General features: G+C 33.5%; 1 protein-coding gene across 6 annotated transcripts in view; it reads right to left on the reverse strand.

Annotated features, from left to right (window-relative positions):
* Positions 1 to 12,274, reverse strand: part of HACE1 (HECT domain and ankyrin repeat containing E3 ubiquitin protein ligase 1) — a 91,438-nt gene that overhangs the window by 35,165 nt on the left and 43,999 nt on the right. For 4 of the 6 annotated variants that reach the window (XM_044004919.1, XM_044004920.1, XM_044004918.1 and 1 more), the window contains 4 exons: positions 11,219 to 11,369; positions 4,749 to 5,086; positions 3,204 to 3,272; positions 2,920 to 3,007 (listed from right to left, as the gene is read on the reverse strand). In XM_044004919.1, the coding sequence (XP_043860854.1) occupies positions 2,920 to 3,007; positions 3,204 to 3,272; positions 4,749 to 5,086; positions 11,219 to 11,369 (646 nt within the window). Of the gene's footprint in view, positions 1 to 2,919; positions 3,008 to 3,203; positions 3,273 to 4,748; positions 5,087 to 11,122; positions 11,370 to 12,274 lie in introns of all 6 variants that reach the window. The other 2 variants (XM_044004916.1, XM_044004915.1) reach the window with 1 other exon arrangement.

Consider the following 12,274-nt stretch of genomic DNA (forward strand, 5'->3'; position numbering starts at 1 on the left):
AATGATGAGTAACTTTGTCATCCATTAGAAAATATTTCCTAAGAACTTATATTTGGCCAGTACAGTGACAGATGAAAAAGAAGCATAGAGCAAAATCTCTGCACTCAAACAATCTATAATCCAGTTGAGGACATAAGCATATATATGAAAAACAATCAGGAAATAACACATGGTGTATCATGTAGACTACAGAGTTTAGAGTTTAGAGCTGAGTTGGGAAAGACATCATAATAGAGATATGAATGTCAAAGTGTCATAGACTCTTAGGGCTACAAGGAGATCTAGAAATCATCTGGTCCAATAAATTCATTTCGCAGCTAAGAAAATTGAGACACAAGACCATAAAAATAGTGACAGAGCAGGAAGCCCAATCCCAAGTTTCTCATCTTCCAGCCTAGTATTCTTTCGACTGCTCCTTGCTATATATTAGGTACTGAAGCAAAGTCAGGGTTTGTTTGAGTGAAGAGAGAGAGCATTACAGTCTGAAAGAGAAACATGAAGGACACAAAGGTTTCTTGCTCACAGTGGGCAATTAGCATGAGAAAAGCGGAGGAAGAAGATACCAATTTGACATATGAGTAAATGTTGGAAAATAAATGGAAATAAGCTTGAACAAGCAAAAAGAGGGAATGTCTGTGTTTGGTAGAAAGCAAAGTGCTCTAGCTTTGCTATATTAAGACAAGAAGCAGCGATTTTGGTTTGGTTGGGTTTGGTTTTTATCATGGAGATGACATAATTCTGGCAAGCAATACATCACTTTCAGATTTTTCCATCATGCTCCTGTAGTGGGTAACTTTCTGCCCCCCCCCATTCTTCTCCCTTCCTATTCCTACAATAGACTGTCTTTGTTTTTATTTCTGTTTGTATCCCCAGTACTTATCACAGTGGATGGCACATAGTAGGTGTTTAATAAATGTTTAATGACTAGAAAAAACACATAGGATAGGCTAGAAGGGAGAAATAAAAGATCCTCCATCTCCCACTCTCAAAGGGAAAAAACTCTCAGCAAGAAGGAAATTACAGTAATAAACATTGGGAAATTAACCAGGTAGTGACAAAGGAGATGAGAGAGGATGAATCTAAAACATTCTGAAGGAAGAATCGATAGGACTTGAAAACAAATTAGACCCAGGAGGTAATGAGCTAGGTAAAAAGTCAAAGAACATAAGACTCATAGGCCTGAGAGAATAGATGATAAGTGTCTTTAACAAAAATAAGAAAATTTTAAGGAAGATGGGAAAGAGAAAAAGAAATTAATAAGGTCTCAAATACATTATTTTAAAAGCAAAAGTCAAGAAAAGCTTTTGGAACATACTGGTCTCTAACCAAAATGTTCCTCTATTTCATAATTGTACTCATTGTATAAGGCTCAAATTGCATATCACCTCCTCCAAGACAGTCTACTCTAATTAATCCAGTCAGAAGTGTGCTCCCTCCTCTAAATTCTTATTTCTCTGCATCACTCATTTGATACTTACATCAACTGCTTTCCATTACATTGTTTTTTTTTAATGTCTAGAATAGAATTTAAATTACATGAGGATTATTTTGTTTTGTTTGGTTTGGTTTGGTTTGGTTTGGTTTGGGGGGTGCGGGCTTGAGATAGAATGAAATAAACAACAGAGCCAGGAAAACAACGTATACAATGAGTACAAAGTAAATGGGGGAAAACTGAATGCTGCATAATTATAATGACCAAGCATAGCCACTGAAAAAAGCTGAAAAAAAAAAAAGGAACCCATCAATGAAGACATGGGTGACTGGGTGTGGTGTGTTGCATATATTGTCAAACACAGTCAATATGTTGGTTGATTTTACAGAACCTTTTGTGCATAGCTAATTTTTCTACAATATATGGTATAATTCTACCACGTGCCAGTGGGTGGTCCTGGTCTACTACATGGTTCAAATGGCATTTCATCTGAACCCTAGAGGACAGCCATGAATGTTTTATTGATGCTCTTTAAAATCAAAATCTAATATTCCTACAACAAACCATAAAACAATAATAGAATTTCAACTTAAAGGCAGTACTTATAGAGAAGCTTTCAAAAGAAATAATGCCAAACTACAAATCAATTTAGTTCTCACTAAACATTAACTGATCCACCACTATCTAATATAATTGAGCCTTACTCCTAAATATTGATTACAAAGTTTCATTCTAACTTTTGCCCTGAAAGCTTAGCTTAGAATCAAAAGTCCTTCCCCATGATTTGTATTCGACTTAAAGGCTTCTAACATCAAAATGCCCCTGGGCTATTCCCACAAAGTGCCAGTGGCTTTTCTGTGTTATACATACATAGATGACCTATTCACTTGTAACTATTCGAAGGGTTAAGTCCTTCATTTACCTTTATACTATTCTGAATAAACAGACTGTAAGGTTTTTGAGGATCTTATGTTACATTAATCTTTGTATCCTAGGAATCTGGAAAACTGCCTTACACACAAAAGGTGTTGAATGTCTCCAACTAGATTTTAAGCTTTTAGTGGAAGTCAGAACCAGATTGTAGATTTCCCTTTATCCCCCACACCCAGCAACATGATGACAATGAAGGAACAAGTAAAAATGTTGTTATGCCAACTTGACATTTTAAGGAATTGGAAGAAAGACTATAAACACATTACTACTTAATGATATAGTTTTATATTTTGGTGAATACTACTTCTAACCCCTGCCCCAGGTGACAAGTTTCCACATCCTTCTTATAGTAAGCAAATGAGAAATGCTTTTATATTCTACAATGCAGACAAATTCAACATATAATTCCATTCCTCTAAGGTAGAAGCAGAGATCTAAAGTTGACAGTCCTCCCATTAGACAATCTGGTTAAAAATAGAATATGTATTCAAATGTCAAAAAATATAGCTTTGCTTTCATTAGAGGAAAAACCCCAAAGTGAGAGACGGCTCTACCTGTGCTTTTATGATATGCATGAACCTTGACATCAGTTCGGGACACTCAAGGAGAAAGTGAAAATGGTCGAAAATTATTTTGGGATTTCTAGGGGAAAAAAAAGTAATTTATTTAGTTTACAAAAATGAACAGAATCTAGTAAGATGCAAATTCATAGCAAAATATGCATACAAACTCATAAATTAAAATACATCCATCCTGAAGTTTCATATAGAAGTTATAACAAAGTGTTTTATTTATGCTACATTAAGTTAAGCATTAAGAAATATCTAAAATATCTTACCGATTAACAAAGCATTTAAGAACTTCATCATGTTTGCATACAAATTCTATAAAACGAGGTGAAGTCATTCTGTAGAAAAAGAAAACAAAATTCATTCAGCTCAGGACACACAAGAGCTACAACTTAATGAAATAACATTATGATCATAAGATCAGGGTCTTAGTAAATTAGCACGGTTTTATTAAGCATGTACTATATGCCAGGGACCATGCCAGGCACCTGGGATATCCCTATTTGAAAGCAGTTTACATTCAAATAAGGGAGACAAGTACATAAATAAGTATATACTAAATAAAGAGAATAAAAATCATACAAAGCATTTAAATATGAGATACTTTAAAATGATAAGCCGTATGAACTGGAGATAGGGAATCAGAATGGGTTTCATGTAGAGGGGAACTGTTTCTTAAAGAATGATTCTTTGAGAAGGAATTGAGGAGAAAGTGCACTTTAGTTAAGGGGAAAGTTCATGGCAAAGACAAAGAAATAGGCGATAGAGTATTTGTGTGTGTGAGAAACAGAAAAAGAAAGCTAACTAATTTGGACTTCAGTCTAAGTGAAAGAGGGTGGGTAATGTCCAGTGAGGCTAGAAAGGTAAGTTGGGGTCAGGTTCTGAAAATATTTAAAAGATAAACAGAGTAGTTTACATTTGATGCTAAAAGCAACAGAGAGCCACTGAAGTTGATAGAATAGCAGAATCCCATGGTAAGATACTGATAAGGAAAATTACTTTGGCAATAGTGTATATATAGAATAGACTGAAGTGGGGAAAAGACAGAAAGACCAATTAGGACACTTGCAATAATCTAGATGGAAAGTGATGATAGCCTGAGCTAAACTATGAGTGGAAAGAAGGATTCAAATGAACCTGAAAAATCAGAAGTGTGATGGTACCTTTGGCAGAAATAGGGAAGTTAAAAACAGGAAAGAAAGTGGGGAAGAAGGGGTTACAAGGAAAAATTAATTCGGTTTTGGACATCTCCAGGATATCCACTAGCCAACGGGTAATGCAGTTCAGGGGAGAGCCTGGGAGCTGCAATGATTGGATGAATGGATGGATCGATGGACCAAAGAGGCAAAGGCAGAGACAGAGGCAGTGGCAGAGATATCTTTGAGCCATTTGTATAGATAGAGATGATAGTTAAACCACTGGAGTTGTTCTTTACCAACAAGACTTAGAGAATTCATCTATTTCATTCAATTTTCTTGAGCTTTGAAAAATAAGGAAAAGAGTATTTGAACAATCTTTAAAAGAGAAATGTTTTTAAATACTTAAGTAGTTCTGTATAATATCTATCTCATCTTTATGTACTGTAGAGGTATTTAAATTTACTTTTCCTTCCTTTACAATTCTATTTCTTAAAATTTATTATTGTCTAAAGAAGTTTCTTTAAAACTGGAGACCAAAGCATTTTGTTCTTAAAGACATGTGTGTAAGCCCTTCCCAAAAAATTAACAAATGTGTTATCTCATTACTTAAATTATAAAGATTCTAGAATTGCATTATTTAATAGAAATGAAAGTAATAAGCAAAAAGCTTCTTACCCTGGAGGCATCTGACAAGAGCAGCACATATAAAAAGCCTGAATGACAGCACTTAGCCGGTTAGCTGTCATGGAGATAACATCCTGACAATCCGCACTAGCTTCCTGCTTCCCTGCAACATCATCTGGTTTAGATTCCCCTGTGTCAATGGATAGATTTTCTCTGCTCCCAGTTCCTGGACTGCCAAATGAAGGTATGGAAGTAGTATCTTGCTGATCAGGCCCCTTTTGCTTCAATAAAATAGATGTGATGTTGGTTGAGTCCTTTTTATTTTTCGTCAACTCTGTGGCTATTAACACTAGCCATTCATCTAATGAGTGCCAGAGCAACTCCAAAGGCTATGAAAAAATGAAAATTTAAAAATATTTTTTAATTTAAAGGGGAAAAAAAGCTTATCAACTTATTAACAAATAATTCCTCAAATATACAGAATACATTTTCAAAAAACTACTATAAAAAGTAAATCATAGTTTACTTTTTTTCAAAATGAGCTGAAAATTATAGGAAATAACCCTAATATATCCGATTTAAATAAAATATATTTGCAATAAAAAGAAAAATTAATTTATGTATAGTTATTATAAATATAAGAACATTTAGAGATGAAAAATTTAAATTCAGGAATCATGGAAAAGTTAATCTCATCCATTAAGTTACATTTTTTTAAAATGTATTCAACATAGTGACACAAATAATGAAGAAGAAAGAATACTGGATTCAAAGTTAGAGGACATCAGCTCTGCTACTTTCCAGCTACATGTCACTGAGCAAGTTTCCCCACTCCTACCTCTAAACTCCCATAAATCTTATGAAATTTGGGTTTTTTTAAGTACATGTTATGCTAAAGTAGACCTAGAAAAGTTGTTGCTGTATGGAATATCAACTTATTCAATGCCAACCAACTTCATGCTTTTCAATCATTGTAAAATATAAATTTACATTTTAAAATATTCTCAAAAATAGACTCTTATAATATGCAATTAGCTTACTGTGTTCCTTATAAAGAACTCTTCAAATGAAGACAATTTGTAAAGGCAACACCAAAAAAATGTGGATGATACAGTGAAAAATATACTAGTCCCAAGAATTACAGCATCCTTAAAAGTCATTTGAAAAATGAAAAATACTAAACCATTACTAAAAAAAAAGACTTGCTGGAAAATTCATTCCCCAATCTCACCTCCATAAAAGGGGGAAAAAGCCATTAATAATGACTTTAACTGATGAGGTAAAGGTGGTCTTTACCCTATTATATTCTACACCTTGCATTATCTGCCTAGAAGACTATAAGAATTAGAGTTGTCTTTTATATAGCTAGTGCCTCCTGCAGTGCCTTGAACAAAGTACCAGTTTAATAAACATTTGTTGAATCAAATTGTTGCCTCATTTCTCCATTGTCCTAACTATTGCTTTTTAAAGAACCATTCCTCAGCTGATAAAAGGTCAAAGGATATAGATAGGCAGTTCCCAAAGGAAGAAATCCAAACTATCTAAAGCCATGAAAAAATGCTCCAAGTTACTAATAATCATAAAAACACAAATTAAAGCAACTCTAAGGTTCTACCTCTTACCTATTAGATTAGCAAAGCTGACAAAAAAAGGGAAATGACAAATTCTGTAAGAGCTATAGAATGGGAGAAGCAAGTACACTGGTGTACTGCTGGTGCTATAAATTGGTACAACCATTTTGAAAAGCATTTTGGAGTCATTCCAAAATGTTACTAAACGTTCCATATACCTTGGTCCAATAGTACCACTACTAAGGTCATACCCCAAAGAAATCAAAGAAAGAGGAAAAAATCCTACATGTACAAAAATATTTATAGTAGCTCTTTTTGTGATGGCCAAAAACTGGAAAGGGAGTGTTTATCAATTGGGGAATGACTGAACAAATTACTGTGTAATGATGCAAAAGAATACTATTGTTATAAGAAATGAAGAATGAGAGTTTCAGAGAAACCCAGGAAGTCTTCTATTTACTGATGCAGCATGAAGTAAGAAGCAGAACATCTAGTATTAGAAGAACAACTTTGAAAGCCTTAAAGAACTCTGATCAATAATTATAAAAAAAATAAAAATAAAAAAGAAATAATAATAATTAATTATGATCCAAAGGACTAATGATGAAAACTGAATGGAGAATGAGACATATTTTTAGCATGGTCAATATAGAAATCTGATTTTCTTGACATTGCATATTTGTTACGAGGGTTATGGTTTTCTTTTATATTGTTATTTTTATAGTGCAGTGAGGGATATGGGAAGAGAAAATAAAAGCTTAAAAGTTGAAAAACATTTTAATTTTTAAAACAGAAAATATCACTATCTTAAGTGATGAACTATACTGTGACAGAATAGAAAATTATTATGGGAATCCTACATAATTATAGAATAACAAAATTTAGGCACTGAGGGGTCACCTAGGACTCTCTTCAGGCAGTGTCAGACTTTCAGGATTCCAGATATAGAAAAACTTTTTTTAAACTTCCATAGAAAAAGACTACATAAGGGGCAGCTAGGTGGCTCAATGGATAGAGCACCAGCCCTGGATTCAGGAGGACCTGAGTTCAAATCCAACCTCAGACCTGTGACGCTTAACTAGCTGTGTGACCCTGGGCAAGTCACTTAACCCCAATTGCCTCACAAAAAAAAAAAAGACTACAAACCCACCCTCAGTTACCCTAGAAGGAATGTCACAGAATCAAAAGATTTAGAATGAAAAGGCCCTTAGAGATCATCTAATTCAACTTCTTCATTTTACAGATGAGGAAACTAAGGCCCAACTTAAATCTTTCAAGCTACGACTTGAGCACAATTCCCCTTCTTCATATCCCTAGTCTATTCTCATATAGTATATCAAGCATAAACATTTATTGACCACAATAATTGGGCTCAACAAGTATTATCACAACAGTTGTCCATTTACTCAACATTTATTATGCACCAACTATATAAAGAATGTACTATTTGAAGGAGCTAAAAAGATCAACATGCATATATTAAATATGCTACACAATTTATACACACTAAGGAAAATGTATCTGTAACTAAGTCTTCCACAACTATTATGTGGAGATAACCCAGAACTCTTCAAGGCTATGCCAGTGCAGTGTAGAGTCTAGAAAGCCATATAGTCTGGACTCAACAACCAACTCATTATCTATTATCTAAGAAATAGCCTAGCCAGTTTCAAAGAGGTATCATCAAGTTGGCCAGAGGTCAATGCATTTTTTGATCACAGTAATCATTAAAGTTCACATAGGAAATTGTATAGACATTGTGATCAGGGGCAGTTGTTGCCAGACCAATGATGAGTAACTTTTCAAAATTATATGCAAAATACAGGCATAACCCATCTAATGTTATTAATCTGTTGTACAAAAACATCTAGGCAAAATGTTATCACAAGGAATAAACAGTTCCAAAAGAATATCATAAACCAGTGAGTGACTAAATGATGTTATTAGCAATGTCACAACTTTACTGAGGGATTTGCTTCTGGTATGTTAACAAGATTATTCCAAACTGGAATTGGTTGGTGAAAACTGAAGGAAGATAGGCCTATACCAAGATTAAATGGCAGTTTTAAGACATAACCTGGCAGTGTAATAATTTATGGCAGGACAGTAAAAGCTTGTAATCGTCATTATCCAATGTTATTAATATGATCTTCTGAAGATACATTGTGACCCCAAATATTCTCAGCCAGATAGTATCACATACTTTAATTCTGATGACAAACCCATGGTGAGAAAAAAACATGCCCATGAATTTCTTTGTGTCTAAGTAAGAATCCTACTAATAGGAAACAACCATATTTTAAAATGCACAAAAAGGATTCCTATTTACCTGAAAAGTCTAGCCCTCAAACTCTTTCTTATAGCCTACTAACTCTTATCACCTATCACCATTCCAAAGTACCTAAGACACTAGGCAAACAATGTTTAATAACATTAACTTTAAGTCATGGAAAACAAACAAAAAAAAATGACGCACTTAGAAATGTCTCCTAATAAAAATGTATGTTTTTTCCAATCCAATGTCAGTGGGAAATCCACCCTACCCAACAGCCATAGTACCACAATGTCTTAGCCTCTTCTCATATATCCAATTCCAACCCACATGAAAAAAGTCAAATTTGCTGCCCTTTAAAGATTTGTTGAGAGACAAGACTCAAAGTACTGGAAGGGCAACCAGCCCTTTAAAACTTACTATTTACTTTAACAATTGTTCATATTAAAAATAAATAGAGGGCAGCTAGGTGATGCAGTGGATAGAGCAAGACACTAAGTGGCCTAAGACACTTAACACTTACTAGCTGTGTGACCCTGGGCAAGTCACAACCCAATTGCCTCACTTTTAAAAAATTAAAAAAAAAACCTTTAAAAAATAAATAGAAGTGTGGCCTGAAAGAAAGTCTTGTCAACAAGAAGGTCAAAATTTAAGATAAAGAACATATTCTGAAGGAAGAACAATTATGTATAGTGGAAAAAATGATACATAAACAAAAGTACAATATACACAGTTACAGATGGTATAGCACAAAACCCACAAAGAAATAAAAGAGACGCAAAAGATCATTTAAAAGCTCCTGAAAAGGAGGAAAGCCTAAAGAGGGAAAAAAGACTGACCTACTTTTTTACCCCCATTGGTATCTTAAATAGAAAACCTAACCCTAAAGGACAAATGCCAATACAAAGCCAGCTTATGTATGTATGCATGTATGTAATCTTCTGATAAAAATATTAAGAATGTGATACTTAGGTTTAATCAAATAACAAAAATACCTAATTAGCAAGGCAAAACTGAAGAACAAAGAACAAGTATAAGAACAAAATCAAATCAATAACCCAGTCCTTTCTCAAGGTAGCTAAGAAACAAAAGGTCACTCAATCAATAAGCATTTATTAAGCATCTACTATGTGCCAGGCACTGTGTTTAAAGAGATGGATTATATGTGATCATGTGACATCATGGATCCAAATGAAATGCTGCTATGCTATATTTTTAACAAACTTCAATAAAAATCTTTGTATCAGGAATTGGCTTTCAATGTGACAAGGAAATCAGTTTGTTAGTACTAACCAAGTTATTTTCTTTTCAAAAAACAAATGTGATATGAAAAACTGAATTAAGAAATGTCTGACCACCTTCTTCCAGGAGAGGGCACAGTAAAGCCACAGTAAAACCAAAACAAGAAAAAGAAAAGAGGTGAAAAAACCTCCTAAAAGCCATTGTATCCATCCTAAGTATGAAAGGACCTAATTTCTACTAATATAAAAAATGCTAATATACTAGCTATTTTTAGTAAATGTCTAAATGTTCTCAATGTAAGAAAAGAATCCTGTGAATAATAATGGCATACTACTTTGTGATTAACAAAATTCTGTGAAGCATAGCTTATTATTATTATTATTATTATTATTATTATTATTATTATTATTATTATTATTAGCATATAATCTTTACCATAAAAGAAATTTAAAATTAAACCCTTAAGCATTCATCAAGCTAAACAAAGTAATATTTGTTTCAAAAAATCTTTAAACAAATTACCTTTAAAACATAAGTATATGTGTGTGTGTGTGTGTGTGTGTATATACACATATATATACACACATATTTTTTTAAAGGCAATTTGTGGATTGATGGATGGATGGATGGATGGATGAATGGATATTTTTTTTCCTTCAAATACTTGTTTATTTATACAGGCAAAAATAGAAAGCCAAAACAGAGGCATTAACAACATCACTTCCAAGCCATTATTTGTTCTGTTACCTCTTAAATTACAATTTAAGGTTAGCACTGAAGGGGTAATACTACCTTGGATTTTTACATAGAATTTTTCTGCCAAGGGTTCCACCCATGCAAATGCCAGTATATGAGGAAAGATGAAGTAATACAAAATGTTTTAGGAAAATAACAACAATTTTTCAGTGAAGTCATTCTAGCAGGTAAAACTAAATCAAAACCAAATTGGAGAGTTACATCTTGCTTTTTTTAATGTATAAAATGTGCGCAAATAATTGATTGGGACACATAATAAGAAATACATTTTAATATAGATATCAAATTGAAAAGAAAAGATTTTCTTTCCTTATTAATAAGAAATGTACAATATGGGCAAAGAAAACATGCTTCATTTTCTTTTTAATCTAAATTTCAGTAAAAACAGATTTTAAATCCTAAGTATCTCTAGTGAAACATAACTGAAACAATTATACTATATACATTAAAAGATATTTTAAAATTCTTAAGAAAGAAGAAAAAGAAAGCTCACCAATTAAGTCTGAGCGATGAATAATAGTTAAAGATGAAAGGGAAAAGGCATACCTAACTTAAAAACAGATATGGGTATGAACCAAACTTACGTCCTGTTCATGAGGGTTCTGATTAAAGAATGCATGCTTTGTGAAATTCATCTCTTTAACGTCTATCTTCCTAACAACGTCATATACTTTTCTGACCTTGAACACCTGACTTCTTGGAGTTTTATTCCCATTGTAGCCCATATCAATTCCATTATTGGGAGAGGATGGGCCAATTCGAAAGACATGACAAAACATCCTCACAATCCTTAAGAGACTCTTCATTTGTGCTTCATAATTGCTAGACAGGCTGAAAGGAAAAGTAACATGGAACACATTAGATGCATTAAAATAAATCTGTAGCTTCAGATTTATTTTTAAAGATTTTCATTTATCCTATGGCCTGAGTAACCCATTTCATCTAATCTAAATGCAGCAAAATGTTCCTTACCTCTTTTTTTTTTTTTGCAGGGCTATGAGGGTTAAGTGACTCGCCCAGGGTCACACAGCTAGGAAGTGTCAGGTCAGAGGTCAAGTCTGAGGTCAGATTTGAACTCAAGTCCTCCTGAATCCAAGGCTGGTGCTTTATCCACTGTGCCACCTAGCTGCCCCCTATCTTCCTTACCTCTTGACATAATGGAGTAATTTAGTGTTCTAGTTGACAAAGAATTATTCAATATACTTACATACACAAATCATCAATGTTCAAAAAAGATTTTGAAAACAACAAATGAATAAAGAATGAAATATATAAAATTTGCTCCTACAGAATGGTTTGTTCAAGTACCTAGTTATATTTGTGTAATCTAAAAAGTTTGCTTTTCTGTGAATTGTTTAAAAATACATGGAATCTGCACCATACTTTTTATACAATTCAGATAGCATTGCAAGATTTTCAGTGCCCTCATAATGATCACTGTGTATATCAGCTATGATTGTACTATTCATTACAAGGTCCTTCTCCAAGGCTACATTGTCATAAGGAGAGATAACTCAATTCTTAAAGCTATACCAGTGAAAACCTCTGACAGGTCCTCCCAGCAAAAAAAGGCTTCAAGTAAGGTCCCAGTCACAGAATTTGTAACTCTTGTCTAAAGACTGGCCTAGCTAAGTTTGAAAAGGCTCATCACCAGAAGATTATTGAAAAGATGATTCTTTTCTTTCTTTTTTTTTTTTGGCGGGGCAATGACGGTTGAGTGACTTGCCCAGGGTCAA

This window comes from Dromiciops gliroides, chromosome 4 (assembly GCF_019393635.1).
Source record: "Dromiciops gliroides isolate mDroGli1 chromosome 4, mDroGli1.pri, whole genome shotgun sequence".
Lineage (NCBI taxonomy): Eukaryota > Metazoa > Chordata > Mammalia > Microbiotheria > Microbiotheriidae > Dromiciops > Dromiciops gliroides.